The sequence below is a fragment of the Sylvia atricapilla genome, chromosome 2, assembly GCF_009819655.1.
Source record: "Sylvia atricapilla isolate bSylAtr1 chromosome 2, bSylAtr1.pri, whole genome shotgun sequence".
Classification (NCBI taxonomy): domain Eukaryota; kingdom Metazoa; phylum Chordata; class Aves; order Passeriformes; family Sylviidae; genus Sylvia; species Sylvia atricapilla.
In genome coordinates, this window is record NC_089141.1 from 82,616,326 (window position 1) to 82,634,083 (window position 17,758).

Below are 17,758 nucleotides of genomic sequence, written 5' to 3' on the forward strand. Positions count from 1 at the left end.
CACAATATTGACATATAATATTTTTATTGTGGAAGAATGGTTCAGAGAGAATTATTGCATACATTTCTGTTGTCAACAGTTTAAAACAAAAGCTGGCCATTAAAATTCAACTATTTCTGAGAATCTGAGTGATTTAAATGAATTTACAGTGATTTAAGTCAGAAGTAAAAGTAAATGATTCAGCTTGGTTTTTTTACTGTACATTTCAGGAACACTAGATGTGTTTCAGAGTGACTTTGATGCAATGCTTTAGTTCTCTGAATTAAATTGTAACACGGCTTGTATCCTTGAAATGAATGAAATACAGCAGATACAACAGATATACTTGGAACTTACTATATTGCTTTATATTTGTTTTTGATTGTTAATGTCCATTAATTTTCCCTGCATGTAATGTAGAAAAATAAGTGATTTTTAATTTAGGTTTTATTTTTATTTTCAGGGATTGGATTTTGCAGCCTTCACAGGGCATATGTTTTTGGGTATCTGCCTTGTTGTTCTGGTCTCCTTTCCTTTTCTCAGACTTCTTTACTGGAACAAAAAACTTTACAATAAGGAGCCAAGTGAAATTGTTGGTAAGTGTGAGCATGAGAAAAAGTGGTAATTGTTACACCGAATATGTGCTAAATGGAAACTGAGTACTGCCTACTACAATGCTGTCTTCAGATATGAATGCCCACTCTTCTCACTCTCTGAACATTAATTTTTCAACTAATAAGTAATATTTTATTTTTAGTTGTGATATTTTCTGATTTTTAGAAGTGGATGTTTTTCTGGTCCCAAGATTGAGGTTTCGACAGAAATCATTAAATATCTTCCAAAATTTGCAGGAATATTTTGCATCACTCATTATTGCCACAGACACTAGTATCAAGATATTCTGTATTGCAATAGATAACATCTGCTCAAGGTGCTGAGTTCACAACCTAGGTTTAGAAATATCCCAGTTTCCCTTATGACAAACATGCATTCCCTTGCTGATCTTTTTCTTCTATTGAATTTTTCAGCAATCTTTTACTGGTCTGTTGTCAGTGAAAGGCATTTCATCAAAGCAGAACTTTCCAGGTCCTCTCCAGCTCACCTCTGTGGCTCTTCCTACCCTAAATTTCCCTGGTGCATGATTTCTACAATTCAGTAGAACTAAATCTATGTCTTTTTATGCCACTCACTTCAATAGTCCCTAGAAGTCTTCTTAAAGCTGTTTCAGTGATTGTCGGCTGTGTCAGTCCCCTTTTGTCTTCATGATTTTATACTTTTTTTATTCAGTCATTTTGAAGTTTTTATCATTGTTCTAGGGCTTCTCTTTCAGAGATGGAATTTAATACTACCCTCCCCAAATGTTCACAATTTCTTTATGAGGCAAGAAATGTTTCACTAAGTATAATATATTGGCAAGCTTTGTACAAAGGCAGTCGAGTATAACAGTTTCTTCTCTGGGACTGATTCTCTTTTCACTTTTGGCTGCAGAAGACTTAAGATCCAGGCTTCCACTGACCATGCTATACACATTTTAATGTACTGTACAATGTCTCTAAACCTGTGTGTGGCATCTGTTTATCATGGAGAGGACAACTTTTGATATGGTTGATATATCCAGGCTTCATTTGTAATCTGTGGAGAAAGATAAGTGCTTTTCAAGCCTAATGGAGCTGTCTATGCTAGAACAGATATATTGCAGGCCTTCAAAGTTTATTTTTCTCTTATAAAGAGAGTCCAAGATGACTAATTGTAGGAGAGACTTTCATGGTAGGTATATTATTTAGGCAAAAGGAGTAGTACTTGTAGTGACTTGTCTTGTTCCAGGGAAAATTTGCTTTAGGATTATGGTTTTATTAAAAGGCAGAAGTGACAGTCCTCTCCTCAGCAGGTTATACCATATGTCTTGAATCCTATGTGATAGAAAAGTCAGAGAAGAAATTTCCCTGCTTAGGAAGATCTTCTGAAGATTTTTGGGTTTGACTTTGGTGTATATTCAGCACAAGGTGCACTCAACTTACCTGTTTGTATGTCTAAAGGCCAAATTCTTTCCCAGACTGTAGATCAAAAATATTTTTGAGGTATTCTAGATATTATACTGACTAACTATTTTCTAAGACACTTAAGGAGAATATATACATCTGTCTAGTATGAGGTAGGCATTTTCATTTTAAAACAGCTGAGGCTTTCTGTACCCTTAGAGGTCTTATTCAGAGAATAAGAGAAATAAAGAAATTAACTCAGACCCTAACATGCCTAAATTCTTTTCCTGTGACCCTACAAAGTAAGATTTTTCAAAAAGCCATTAAGAAAATTAATCCTGCCAACTGTAAGCAGTATTGATCCAGACATAATAGCATTTTTTTAAAATATATATTTTAGAACATGGCATTGCTACTTTTTTCCTTTTGGATATAAACTTTTAAAGCATATGTTTTAAAGCACATATTTTATGAAATAAAGTATGTATGAAAATTTTTTAAATTAATATGACTAGTACAGTTTATTCACTGACATTGAATTTTTCCAGTGAAATACTGTAGTAGTGTAACACTGGCAAGCATATTTCCCTCAGTTAATTTCTTAGTACTCTTTGTTGCTTGCACCTTAGTCTGTTCAGATATAGCTGCCTCCTAATCAGTATACGTGTTCTCGTAATCAGCTGCTTGTCCTCTGCTGCAAACCTAATCAGGAGCTGTTCAATTAGAGCAAATGCTGAAGAGCCAGTCTTTCCACTGAAAACTTCTGTGTGAGGGGAAGAGAAAGAAAGAGACCAATACAGCTCCATTAGGAGATAGCTGTCATGGTTTGGATTTGCAGAATAGCCTCCGAGGTGCTTCTGGGAGTCCTTTCATCTCCAGCTGAAATGGTTCTGTGATAACTTCAAATGGCTTGTTTGAAGCAGCTGTTTTAATCAACTAAATACCAATCTTTCCTCACCTTGCCCTCAATTAGCAATTAAACAAGTTATGTGAGATTTAATTGGTATATTACTCTCCCCACATTTTTTTGTCTCTGAGCAGCATGTGCTTTAAGCTTTTTTTCTGCTGCTTTAGTATACACAGATTATTAGAATGGATTAGTATGAATTTTAAAAACAGACAATGCTCTTATTAGGATGATACATTTTTATCTTAATTTCAACACTATATGTTACCACTGTCTTAAATCTATTGGCTTTCAGACTGATCTGTAGCACCTTTGCTGCAGTAAAAATACCTGCATTTTTCCCCAGGAACTGCTTGCAGTGGCTTTAAGTGGGATACCCAGCAAAAGAAAAAAAAAAAAAAACTCCAAAGAACTCATCCATGGGAGAGAAAAGTCTAAGTTTTTTAAGAATGACGGGATTTTTCAGGACTTTTTTGAGCATGTCTTTTAGCTGACAAACTTGCCCCTTGTTCTATGTGATGCAGCAAAAGATGCTAAGGCTAGAAGAAGTAAGAAGTACTGAAAAGTAAGAGAAATAAGCTTTGAAAAGTTTGTATGTGTCTACATTTTCACAAAAGAATATGTAAGGGATATAATATCTCAGTGTAAGAGGAATTAAATTTAGTGTTTCAGCTACCGCTCTGAAAACCTGAAACAAAAGTTTTTCATCCTTTAAGGATTAACAATACATTTAGTCCCTGGGAAGTGTTACAATACACTATTAAGTCTCAGCCGTCAAGCTGTGAGGATGTAGACCTCAGTGTTTGGCAAGGTTGCTGTCCCCAGGAGGGTGGGTGGCACATGTTCTAGTGACAAGTATTATTATACTGGCCATTTTACAGAGAGGAAGCGCTTTCTTCTAGCACAACTCTGGCACCAGCTCCCCGTTTCTACTTTGTTGCTTGCATTTTTCTCCAACTTTTTCTTTGGCTGAGAGGTCCACCCTTTAAGCAGGAGTGGTAATAGCAAGAGAGTGGGGAGCATGTTATTCCCTCTGGTATAACTTACTGTGTGCAGCAGCTGGGAAAATACTGATGGTAGTGTAAGAGTCAGCATGTAAAGCCGACAACAGAAGGAATTTCCTAATTAATCATAGTCATATGTAAAGTGCTTAATGTGTGAAAAACACGGTGCTGTTTCCCACAATGGGAAATGCAGTAACCAGATGAGTGAGCAAATCTATTTCTTTCTTCCATGTGAAGCTCTACAGATGTTCTCAAAGAGAAGAAGAGGGAGAGGAGGAGAGGGAAGAACTACTGTGATTACTTGCAGGAAAACTCCAGTCCTTAGGTGCAGACACTTTGAAATGCAAAAAGCCCACATAAAATAGCAGTAATGTCTAGGGCCACAAGGACGCTGCAGGGCCACAGAGGGCACCCAGGATAAGGTGTAGTGTAATGTCAGTGTGTGTGTTACTCAGGGTCAAAGAACAGTCCTTAGTCTTATTTTTGCTAACATATTTGTAACTGTAGGAACCATTTCTTGCTACCATCAGTCAGAGGTACATCAGTGACAAAGCTGAATTAAGTAAATGGACAAATCTTTGTCCTGAGGTGCATCTATACATAGATAGGTGCTCTATTAACTACCAGTAAAGCACAATTGGTATTTTATGTTGAATGTAGTGGCCTGTCCTCACTTGGAAGCTGGTTCAAGCAAGGAAAACAGCAAGCAGTTTATGAAGACAGTAATATCCAAAGAAAGGACTATTTTAATATGTTTTCAAGAATTCCACTTTAAGCTCAGTCTGGGCGGAAGTTTTTGTCCTTACCTAAGATGTTATGGGGAATATTTTTAAATCTTGAGGACCAATGTGGACAGTAAAATGTGTGGGCTTTTTTGTCTGTTCTCTTTTTCTCTCTTCTCTGCAATCCAGTTGTAGATATTAACACTGAATAGTGAATAGTTAACATTTTAACTCTCTTACTGAGGATGTTATCGTGCTCAACTAAAAGGTGCAGCTTTCTTATGAATGCTCTTGGTACCGAAGATAATATCTTTCTGGTACATATTGTGTCTTTTATTTGAAAGAAAGCTATGACTTTTAGTCTCAAACAAATTAGGTAGTCTTAATGCCCCTTCAGAAACTGTGTTTAATCTTTTTGGATAATACATAGGGATCTACCAGGGCCTGAAAATGCAAATGTCTGAAAATGCAAATCAAAAGCTGTCTTTTGTTATTGGCACCTTTGATAGATCTCTTGATGATCAGGAATGAAAAAAGTATAGTTATTTTCTTGCCACAGATTAAAGATTTTTGTATTTTTTACTATTTTTGATTTTTTTTGCTTTAATTCGTGTATATGTCCTTTGAACTCCTTTAATGTTGACAGAGTATTCCCCCTGAAAAGAGGAGAACATTGATCTGTCTCTTCTTGTCTTCAGATGATAAAAATAGTATTCTGACATTGCAAAACAAGGAGAATATGACAATCTCATATTATTTGCTCAGTGCATCGATAATGTAGCCATCACAGGAAGGCAGCTGTAATATTACTTTACCTGTCTTATGCAGAATGAAGGTATAATATAGTGTCACTCTGAATCAATAGAGCAGTACCTGACAATGTATTATATACATTTTTCCTGGAAGGAACGAGTACAGGAAAATCACTGATGGGAGGGAAAAACTTAATTCTAGCTCCTGTTTCTTTTACAGCATTTGTGCCCCTCTGTATAAAGACCTCAGTTGTGAAAGGACTGCACAGTGGTTGGCAAGATGTGGCTTTTCCTTTAACAGTGTTTTGGCGAAGCTATGACAAAGTTTTTCGCTTTGATGGCTCTGAACTTCATAAGATCTTCTTAATAAACAGCTTAAAAGAACTGTTCAGTTCTTTGTAACACATTATCTGTGTTTATTTTCTGCAGAAAGCTTTCACTGTGATGGTGTTTCTAATACAAATGTAAGCTTGACAGATTTTTAATTGCTCTGCCATTTTTATTAATCAAAGCGTGTTCAGTGTATTAGTCACCATTTTAACTTCTAAACCATTGATGAAAGCTATGCTGAGTCTGAAGTAGGCTTCATAGTTTTGCTCTTTGTTTTGTCCTATTAAAAGCATTGGAGGAATCATTATCTTTTGAAATACCCCAAAAGACTGTTCTCTTGAGTCTTTATCTTTTCATGGTTCTTTTTTCCTTATCCTTGGGAATACCACCTCTAAGTAAGTGACTTGTGCCACTTTTTCTCATATTGAAAGGACAGCAGCAGTATTTGTATTTTGTGCAAAATGTTTTGGGATTGGAATGCATCTATTTGTTTTTGAACAAAGTACAGTGAATTTAAGAGAGGTGTTTTTGTTTTTTTTTCCTAAGGGAGACTTTTAGTTTAGTGGATGACATCAGCAAAATTTGTTTTCATTGGCAAGTCTGGCAGTCTGAATAAAAACTATTTGACAGTAAACCAGAGTTATTTTTCTAGATTTCACACCTAAGAAAAATTTTCTGAAACAAATTACAGTAGAATTTTAGATAATTGCATGCTCAAAATACTTGACTCTTGACTTCCTTGTGCCGTTCTCGGTGTAACAGAACGAAATATTTTAAGCACATTAGGCAAGTGCTAATGAGCACACAGTGAACCTAAATACATTCAGATTCGTGCTTTTAAAAGACGGGGAATTGCGGTAGAGGAAACTGAGGGCAAACCCACAAGCACTAAAATAAGTTTGTGGCTCCAAAGTCTGAATTACCCAGAGATGAGAACAGAGCCCATTTTACCTGAGAGAGAGATATCCCACATGTCATTCAGGAACAAGCTAACTGAAGAGTAATGTGCATCTTTATCAACCATCCTGAAATGTTATAAGAAATCTAACCCTTAATATCTGTGGATAACTCCATCTGAGTCCTGTGTGGCTATCAAACACATACTAAATTGAATATTCCCTTATAAAATCAGGGTTAGGCTAGTAATGTTGTAGATTCTTTCGTGGGCCTGCTGCAGCCTGCTCCAGCTTGCTTGGAAGATGTCTCCCGGTGACCAATTTAGGTGTTTGAAATGATGAGCTTCGTGATTTTCTGCCCAGGATGCGGATGCCCTGTAATTCCTATGTGATAGATGTAATCCCATCTGGGTAGCTGAGCTGGCATTAGGTGCTTTTATGACCAAATGGGGCCTCAGATGTCACACTGAGTTGAAAAGCTTGTATAAATTCTCTGTACTGCTTTATGCAGCATTGTGCATATTTCTTGTGTTCCTTTGCATGTATTTAGCTGAATAAGGCAAAACATGTTTTGATGTATTTTAAAGACTCTGCAATGTTTATACCTATGCTTACCTTTATCCACTATTGACCAGCTGGGCATTCAAAGGAATAAAGCCAAGAATATTCCAGTTTTTGGGGTTTTTGGTTTGGTTTGGTTTGTTTGATTATTTTTCCAGATTTAGATCCTCATACTTGTGTCCTCTTGAGGGATGCTGCCTCTAGGAGAGAGGCATGAATGTTTGAGCTGGAACATCCCTCAAGGTGAATTTTTTCTACTCATAGGTTTAAAATTTTGGATTTTGTTTCTGCACTTACAAAATGGAGATGACGCTATCCAAGCAATATTGCTTAAAAAATTGGTTACATAATACAAGGAATTTAAAAAATATGAGAATTTATAGATATTACTATTACTAGTTAAGCTAGAATTCATTATACTGAATTTGCCTTACAATTAGCATGTAAACAGAAATATTCTCATTCTGAGAATCTGGCTAAGAAAAACAATTCCATTACTGAAAATAGTTTAGCTATAGAAACATATGGAGAAAAAACCCTAAACAAATATTCAGATGAGTGTACTTTGAATGTTGTTAGATACAGGCCAGCAGTGCAAACTTGTGTTGATTGCAAAAAGATGGTTTATGTAGTTAGTGAACGTGCAAGTTGAAAATTGTCATTTAATAATAGTTCTTATCATCTCATCAAGGTTGGGCATGCTCTTCTGAATATCTTCAATTAACTAAACTGACCTTTTCAGATTCTGAGATTGGGAATTAATTACACTCGGTTTTTGAGGACGCCTTCTTTATTATTGGCAGCTGGGTGGGAGGGAATGTGGGATTACTCAAGTGAAAATCTATCTGACTATTAATTGTCAGATTGAAGAAGTAATATGCAGTTTTCAAATAAAGAATTTTATCTGAAAAGCAGATTTTTTTTTCTAAACTGTCATAGTCCAGGTCAGCAGCTGAAATTTTGTTAATTTCAGCTGGACATCTGTCAGTGGGTCCAGAATGTAATGTTTATGGTTTCTATGGCAAAATATCATCAATTACAAAGTCAGAACAGATTAGCAGCATAGGGTTTACATGTTTGAGGAGCCTTTATCTCATCCTATAACAAAGCCAAAAATTAGTATTTTCTTGTTGGAAATGGAGCTTTTTCTATTTTCTTGTTGGAAATTATAATGCTAGGTATATTGCTGTTGTGCCTTGCGGGTTTTATGAATGCACGGCACTCACAAAGGTTTTAGTATCATAATGAGCTGTGTTCTCTGACTGAGCTGAGCTGCAGCTCTCCTATCTTTTTGTGCTCCAGATCACTGCATGCTCTGAACTGGCAGACAGAGTACTCTTAGTTGGAAGGGACTCACAAGGATCCTGGAGTCCAGTTGCAGTCAAATGTTAATTTAGCTGCTTTAATGAGAAACTGCTGTGCTATAGACTCACTATGTCAGTTACTGGGAATGAACCTGACAGTGGTGGGTTACATTGGATAGAAGGCTGATTGAACATAAAGCTAACCCTGCAAAAACCCTGCAGATTGGGTTGGAAAAGTGTGTGGAGAGAGCTCATTCTGGTGTAATATACCCATTAGTTCTCATCTGAGGAGGGGACAGGAACTTATGGATGTGCAGAAACAGAGTGTGAGACTATCCTGTGATTCTATTCAGTAGCAGCCCAATGCTGCCCTTTTGCTGTCTTGGCTGTAATTTCAAAGTGATTAATAAGACTCTGGGGTTGCATTAAGCCCTTGTCCATGTGTAACACAGTATGTCATAAAGTATCAGATGTTCCCAGACTCTGGGGGTTGCTTCCTAAATGATTTTGAAATTATGAAATGGGAGAAGTCTAGCAAGGCCTGAAGGACTTTGGCCATGTTAAATATTGTTGCTGGCTTCAAGGTTCTTCATTATTTTTCCTCCAAGAAAAACACTACTAATAAATATGTATTACCTGATGCCATGATGGGCTATTAACAATAAGAGTGTGCATGAAAGAGAAGTAGGAGAAATATTCTGTGGGATGACCTAGAAAACCTCTGCACAAATAATTACTGCAACAGGAGTTGTGGTAGAGAAAATGTATCAACTGTTCTGATTTTCCAAGTACAGTTTGCTCTGAAGTAAACTCCACAGCAGGTCAGATGTTCTTGTCCTTGGGATGTTTAGAAAAAAAATGATTGAAAAATCAAGCATGCACTTGTACATAAAGGCACGATCAAAACCATGTGAAGACAAGCATATATTTTTTAACGTAGATCACAAAGCACTAGTCCCAACTTTGCTCAACCTGGAGATTAGCCCCAGGGCATTTCAGATGTGGAACAGGAATGTGCAACACAAATCATGATGCTTTCCACTCTGTGGATTTGTTTCTGGCACAGATACAGTGATGATAGCTGCCTCTTTCTGAAGGAGAGAAGAGTCTCTGTATGAAAATAACTGTGGAGTACTTCCATCTCATTTAGGTGGTGAATGATTCAACTTCCCTCTATCACCTAACCCTTGGTGAAATTTCACTTGGAAAGGATGGGGAGAAATGCTATGTCAGGATGAACAGATGTCATCAGAAAAGTTGTTGCAGAAAAGACAAACTTTAGGGAAGTAGAACAGCAAACTGGATGCTCAGCTACATGAGCATTTGCCAGAGAAAAAGACAAAACACACTCTTTCCCTTGGACTGATGACAATTTCAAAACTGCAGCCTATTCACTAAAAAATCACATAAGAATGAAGTACAGAAAGATGTTTTTTCTTCCCTCTGTGTGTGTAACATTACTGCTGTTATATTTGTGTGTGTCACAAATATTTATGCAGAAATAAATGATGGCCAGAAGTCATGTGGATCCTTTGATAAGATCTGTCCATATTGTAATATAATTTTGTGCCAGATTATGCTCCTGGCAAGAGCCACCAATTATATTAGAAAGGAAAGTGGTTAATTTGGCAAATTTTTGGAATCTATGCTTCAGGTATAAATCCCCTTATTGGAAGAAAATCTTTAGCTGAGTTGTTTGACTACCCCGGATGGTCACTGTGCTTTCATCAGTGTAAATTTGTATTTCTGGTCATACATTGTAAAATTTAGGCAAGCATTACCTCTTTGACAGATGTGTGTGGATCTATGGACACAAACCATGCAAAATGGATGTCAATTGCTGTTCAAATCCCTTTCTTCTATGCAGATTCTGGACACACTTTTGTTATTAAATGTTTGAGCTTCTTTGAGACTAATTCCTTCTCACAGTCAATCTTTCTAAGATTCACTCTGTATTATCATTATGAATACTTATAAAGGAAACTGGAGAATTAAACATGTTTATTACTCTTTTGATAGCAGATATCATCACCCTCTAGAGTCTTGCAGCATAAAACGTTAACATCACTGCCCGCATCAAAACATGTTTAAATTTTTCATATTTAACTAAATATTTTTTAAAAATAATTCTTATAGCTTGTTTACATGATGTAAAGAGTTGCCCGTCCATTTTCAGAACAAGAGCAACTTTCTGATTGATCAGAAAATATAAATATAATATAAAAAAATTATAAAGCTTTAAAATATAAAGCCTCAGATTCTTGACAAATTGTCTTCAGTGACATGAAATTTGAGTGGAGCAGAAAAGAAAGGTGGGGAAGCATCCCATTGCTGCAACAGGAAACATTTGCATAGACCATTTTTGAATGAATATTCTGATTTTATTTCTTTAGTGATTTCCTATAAAATTCAAAGAGTTTTATTGGCATGCCCAGTTTAACATCCTTCTTGAACAGGAACACATGTTTTTTGGTCATTCTCCAAGGCCTCAATTGTACAGGGAAAAAAATTGAAAAGGATTGAAATTTTTGAGAAGATTCTGATTTTTGAGAAGAGTCCGATTTCAAAGTGTTAATCAGTCTGTCTGAACTTACACAGGGTCGGATATCGTCCTGGTCAGCATGAAAGGGATGGTGACTGTGTTCACACATATTTTCTGTGCCTAAGAATTAAATCCTCTTAGGAAACCTTTAAAAATACTATTAAACATTATTCCATAATACAATGTCAAATTTCACTTTTGCCTTACATAGATAAAATTGCCTGTATGAACATAGAATGAGTGGAAGCATGTGAAGGAGCATTTGCTGTAATTCCTAACTACACAGGGAACTAGTGTCTCTTATTAGTATAATATTGTATACTAACAGTTTGCTTTCTGTTGAAAAATGAATGGACTACAATTTTAGCCCTTAAGTGTGTTCAAAACCTTTGCAAACATTTGAAGATAGTACTACTTTTTCTTTGAAAATAGACTTTGTTGTTCATTTATTTAAAATTTGGAAAAAATTGTATTTACTTTTCATTCACTTCAGCTCTGCAAAATGAATGACAAAAGCAGCTCCCTGAGTGGAAATTTGTTGGGAAACCATCCCAGTAACTTTCACAGCTTTGAGTCCAGAGCATATTTTATCCACCTCTGGTTTCATACACGTTGGACTTCATGTTGATGCAATTTTGCTTCTTCTCAGAGCTGAAACATGAGATCTATGTTTGGAGGCTGACAGCTCAGCGCATCAACCCAGCCAGCAGAGAGGAGACTGCTGTGAAATGCCTCTTGATGCAGAAGGTGCTGACTCTGGAGATGCTCCTGAGGAAGAAGCTGAGGACGTTTCACAGGTAAGCAAGGATCAGCGTGCCCCACCTCCCCGTTCAGGGATCTTCACTGGGACAGGACCTGCATTCCTAGCTCTGTCTTGATGAGATGGATGTTGGAGCAGATTCGAAAAGCTATTCTCAGCCCCAGTAAAACACAAAGAATTTTAGGACAAAACTGATGTGGTAGGCCTGGAAAATATATTTGTCAATATAACCTAAAATTAAAGGCTTAGAAATTTCAGGCAGCTTTTGGTTTAAAAATATCACAAATATATCACTACACTTTTCCTTACAGTTGTGGCTTCAGTGCACAGTAAGATGCTGGAGTTTCTTTATTTTTACTGAAAAATTCAATTCCTCTTCAGTGAATGGGTGAGCTTGAAAAAAAATTCACCAGTGAATTGATGTGCTTTAAAATTATTTCATAATCAAAATTTCAGTGTGAACATGAATGCAGACATATATTCATGTATGGAAAAGAAGTTTATGTAAACTACAACTAAAAGAATAATGACCTTGTTTTGTTTAGATTCTAGTAAACCCAGATGTTATGCCATGGAATTTGATGACTGAGAATAGCAGTGATAAATATTTTGAATGTTAATTGACTAAAGTGAAATTGGAATAATAAATTTTGATTAATAACCTTGTTAAATAATTTGAGAAAGATCATGTAAATACAATTCCTTGAACTATTCCAGTAATATGATTTTTTACATAATTTTTGTTGATATTGTGTATTTTGAATTGAGTGACAGTATTAATACTTCAAGACAAATAAGGCTGTTAAAATCACCTCCTTTTCAAAAGATTTTAAAATTATCAGACTTTATGATATTCTAAAGAGGACCCTTCTGTCTTACAAATAAAAACTATATTTAATCTTGAAAATCAGGATTCCTCCAGCACAGCACATTTACAACCACGTAAAAGTTCATTAGCATTAGCAACAGAACTCCTGAACTGCAAAGCCCAAGGCTTTTTGCTGGAGGCCTGACTGCGCTGATAACACAGTGAAGTTACTTGGATCTTAAAAACTTCATTATGAAATGCAAATGTGGAACATATGTGTTCTGACTTGCTGATGTTAGCACACGACCCTTGTTTTATCTCAGCGGGACACACACATCAGCTCCTGAAACTGTTAAGGGAACTACATATTGCAGATAGCCAGATCCTATACTGAGGTCTGTACCCTGGAGTCCAGCTCCTTCCCAGCCTCTGGCTTCCTTCATGAACAGAAGGGTTTGTGTATTAGTGGAGCTTGTTACAAGAGTGGAGTCTTAAGTGGATGCTCATGGGAATTTTTGCTGGTGCATGTAAGAAGACCATGACTCCTTTGTGATAGGAGTTACTCCACATGGGGAAAGAAGTGATCTATATGTGATTAGAGGGATTTATTCCAACACTCTTGGCAGAGCTCTGATTTCACTCTGGAAAAAAGTAGGTGTCATTTTCTTCCAGACAAATATCACAAGAAGATAAAAACTGGGAAACAAATATCCAGGAACTTCAGAAAAAAGTAAGTAGATGGCACCTTTTTTTCCAGTATTCATGTAAATATATGGAGATATAGAGATATCTCTTATGGCCTTTATATAGAGAGTGCTTTAAATCTGTGTGATGGAAATTAAATAACTCTCCTGATAGCAAAAAGATAGCAGCCAGGGTGGTTGGCTTCTTGGTCGGACAAGGTTACTGAAGCACATGGTGAGGTTTGGTTACGTTTTGTACTTTTATTTCTTTGAAGACTGTAACTTAAAGAATCAATTAATGATTCAGCAGTGTTTTCTTAAACTTTTAATCCATAGCTAGAAAGGCTCAGGAGGTGTCAATAAACTGTTTGTAGCCATGATGAATGATAATAGAGTACACTTCTCCTAATGTACCCAATGCTGAATCTAACTTAATGCCTTTTGGTGACATTACTGCTTTTATTATTCGAGTAGGGGTAAACCACTTGATAAATCCTGTTCTCTTAGCTGTGCACACACTAGCACTGCTTAAATCTTTATGCTGAAACTGAGAAGACGGAAACTCTGTAGAGGGATTAATGTCTCCTAAATTTAATTATCCTAGTGTTATGATCTCTCTACCTCACTGGCATCACTAATGAATCAGGCCTGTGTCTGAGAGCTCAAGTCCTTGATTGGACTCCTTGGGGTGCAAGTCCTTGACTGGGAAAACACTGTTCTAGGTGTCACACCAAACCAGAGCAAACCCAACAGATTTTATTTCCACCCCTTTCAAGGCATTGCGTGAGAGACAAACTTTTTAAAGAACAGAGACCTACTTGTATTTTAGTAGAGCTTTAAACTATGTGAAATCAGGGACTAACTCAGTCTGGGAGAAAGTGTTTGGAGGAAGTGTTTCACTGCCTGGAGTGGTGGTGAAAGCAGACACACTGAGGGCTGAGGCCTGAAAGCACTGGGTTTGAGGGCTCAAGGGACAAGGAAATTGGTACAGTGAAGCAAGAGCTGGGCACAGAGGTGTACAAACTCTGTAGAGATGAAGGGCTTGGCATGAACGTGAGAGTTGTACAGGAGGTGTGAAAGATTTGACCTCTAGAGTAGTTTATAGGTTTTCAAAGCACACCTGGAAAAAGAAAGATAATTTTGTCCCAGATCACAAAACCACAGAGTGCTCAGAATGACCTCTGTGGTAGGAATTGCATTTCAACCTTAATTCACCCTCTGGGGTGAAGCTGTGGAGGGGGCAGCTGAGTACAGCCAAATGTATGCAGCAGGTGCCAGATACTTGTATCTCTTAAAGCCCGTTGGACCACTTACTCATGTTTTTTTCATAGGTATGCATAAGATGCACAAGCTATAAAGCTATTCAGGTAGTTCTGTCTTGTATGCTGAAGAGGAATATACAATACAGGAGCAGCAGTTTGGGCTTAACACATGCTTTCCTGAACTCTATGCATAATACATAGCTTCTTCTTTAATATAATTACTAATTTTATTTTCCTGTCTGTCTCCAGCACAGAATAACTGACAAAATTCTTCTCATCAAATGTCTGACAGTGCTGGGATGTGTTATTCTTATGTTTTTTCTCAACTCATTTGTCCCAGGCATCTACCTAGATCTTGGTAAGTTTCCTAGTTTTGTTCTAAGTAAAATAAGCGACCTATCTGAAAAAAAGCCAGTTGTATCTTTCTGAGTCTCGATCTTTTCGGAAAGCCATTTTTCATATGTCGCTGTCCTCACAATTCTAACAGGTTAAGCAGCAATTTCTCTGGGAAGAGAAGAGCAGGTTTTAAAAATTCAGTCACGTCCCAGTTACCCCAGGAGGAATAACAGAGAGTGTTCATGACTTCATTTTCTGGACTTTCCAATACTAATGAGCTGGCTAAACATTACAGAATGAACAAATTTGACCTTGGCATCCTTTTCACTGAGTGAATGACCAAGATGCATCAGGGAGATCAGAAAATAATCCCTCCATGGGAGAACAAAGAAGCAGTTTGGCATTATTTCTTAAGTGTAGAAAGCTCTTTGTATAATTTACTGTCTCCATCACTTTATCACCATAATAACTCATTTCTAAAAATGAAAAAGTGAGGACACTGTATATGGGTGAAATGAAAGTAGCTGTGTGTATACTTTCTATATATAGATGTATACGTGGAGGTTTTTCTACAGGTAGTTGTATATCTCTACTAGAAAAAGCTCCATATATCCTGAAATCAGAACCATATCAAATCTCATACTTAACTGAAGGGTGGTCATAAAACCTACCCACAAGTTGACCAATAAAATATGAAAGGTTTTTTTTTTTTTTTTTTGGCTGCTTAACTCTTCAAGATTATGGAATTTCAGATACATTTTTTTTCATACAGTCTTAATTTACACACTATGTACTTCTGTCTCAGTGGCTGAAAGATGGAGCAGTCTTAAAGAGGAATAGCTCATAATGAATAAATCAGTAATCATATACACAGATATTACATTGACTCTTATTTTTGCTGTGCAAAATATAGAGCCAGTTATAGCTCTACAGTGGTGATCAGGTTGTAAGCAAGGACCTTCTGTATCTGCTGCTGACAGATTATTTGTCATGCAAATGGGCAGTTTCAGCCCATGAAGATTACTGTCTGTTAAGAAGTTAAAAGGTAAACTGATGTAGCATAACAGCAAAAGTGCTACATTAATAAGGTCTGAGAAAATTCAGAAGCTGAAAATATTTGAATGCATTTGAAGTCACGGTGGCTGAGGACATAAGAAAGGCCTTCACATAGGCAATTTAAGAAATCAATTTGCACCCTTACTTTTGTGTCTCAGATAAGTGGCACTGAACTTATCTGAGTGGTAGGATTTCTTGAATGAAGCCAAACATCTCTAAATGTTTTTGAAAAGCCAGACAGTCATTAAAGACTAAACAGTGCTGGTTGTGTATGCTCCTGGTAAGATATTTTTTCCGAACTGCAAAGGAGTTGGAGTCAATGGTAGAAGAAGAAACATAGTAACTATTGATAATTTCCTTTTTTTTTTTTTTTTTTTTTTTTTTTTTTATCCTGCTTTATCCTAGTAAAATAAATGAAAACAAATGGAATGTTTGGCAGTGTAAGTTTCTGTTTTTCAGTAGCTGAATAACAACCTTGAAAGTAAATAAGGGCTGTATGTGTTCTGTATAATTTCTCCGTCTTCTGTATTCATGGAAAACCTGCCAGATTAATGAATAAACGTTACCAAAGCATACACGTGATTTCCACTGAAAAGTAATTGAACCTGTAAACTTCTACTGATAAGTTTACAGGTTCCATAATTTACAGGTTCTCATTTTTGTTTCGTGAATTTCACTATCTTGATGATAACTCTCACTTATTTATGATTACTGAAGTAGTGCTGCTGTGAGGCTCTATGGACTTTAGTCTTCCAAAGCATGGAAATGTATTTCCTGATATACTCTACATTTTGTATTCTGTTGGGTTGGGTAAAGTTGTTCAATATTTTTTTCTCATAAAAAATGAAAGTAAATTGAAGTTCAGTGTTTAATTTTCTACCAGAATAATGGTTTATACAGAGGCTGAAGTGCTAAAAATCTAATAACTTTAAATTACATTTGGTAGAGAGAAAGATTTTAAAATTCTTTGTCAGTACCAAGCCTTGATACAATTTTTTCATTATGAACTTGGAATCATTAATATAGTTTCAAGGTACTGACATTTTAATTTAAATAATAAAATTTGCATACTTAGCTGCCTTTTGAAATGCAGAACTCTTTCCTATTCAGTTTTCTTGTGCCTGTTCATTAATTTATTTAGTGTAATTCTATGAAATATCTCTGTTAATAAAACATTAGTACTGAGACTTAAAAAACCCAGATACTTAAAAACTTTAAGACTGCTACAGTACTTTCATTTGGCCCCATAAGATTTTATTTTATTGATAAAGCATTGATAAAACATTTGAGAAAAGATGACAAAGGATGAAATTAAAGCCTCTTTGAGGATTGTACCTGGCTACTATTTTGACTTTATCTTTTAGGTGGGCATATCTAGAGCTTTGAACTATATTAATATGTCAAAAAGATTCAAAAAGTAATATAAAGTAAGATTTTGAAAATTTAAGCTAGATTTTTTGAAGGGAGCATTCAGAGTGATTGAGTCAGAAAAAATACCAAAATCAATTTATAGCTTAATTCTTTCTTCTTCTGTGCAGAATATGCTCTATCTTTGATTTGGTTTTAGTCAGTTCAGTGAGTTGCTGAGGTGCTGTGAACTTTGTGCGGTTCCTTCTATAATTGTGAAGAGGGACTCATTATCTCTGTGGCCCTGCTTTTGCCTGCCTCTCTGTCCTTTCTGCATGCAATGCAGGCAGCCTGCCCTTACACACCCTCTCACTCTTGCTCCTTTTCACCTCTGGACACCTCTTTCCCAGCGCCAGGCTCACTAGTTTCTGACACAGGAGAATGTCTTCTTCTCCCTTAAAAGGTTGCAACAAACTTTTTTGCTGTCACATTCAAGGAACAAGGTGAAAAGGTGGCCTGTTTGAGGCCAT

At 36.4% G+C, this 17,758-nt stretch overlaps 1 protein-coding gene across 1 annotated transcript in view; it reads left to right on the forward strand.

The window, feature by feature from the left end:
- Nucleotides 1-17,758, forward strand: part of OCA2 (OCA2 melanosomal transmembrane protein) — a 160,142-nt gene that overhangs the window by 65,984 nt on the left and 76,400 nt on the right. Inside the window, exons 14-17 of the mRNA XM_066313584.1 lie at nt 443-575; nt 11,626-11,773; nt 13,217-13,274; nt 14,739-14,847. Coding sequence (XP_066169681.1) covers nt 443-575; nt 11,626-11,773; nt 13,217-13,274; nt 14,739-14,847 — 448 coding nt within the window. The remainder of the gene's footprint in view (nt 1-442; nt 576-11,625; nt 11,774-13,216; nt 13,275-14,738; nt 14,848-17,758) is intronic.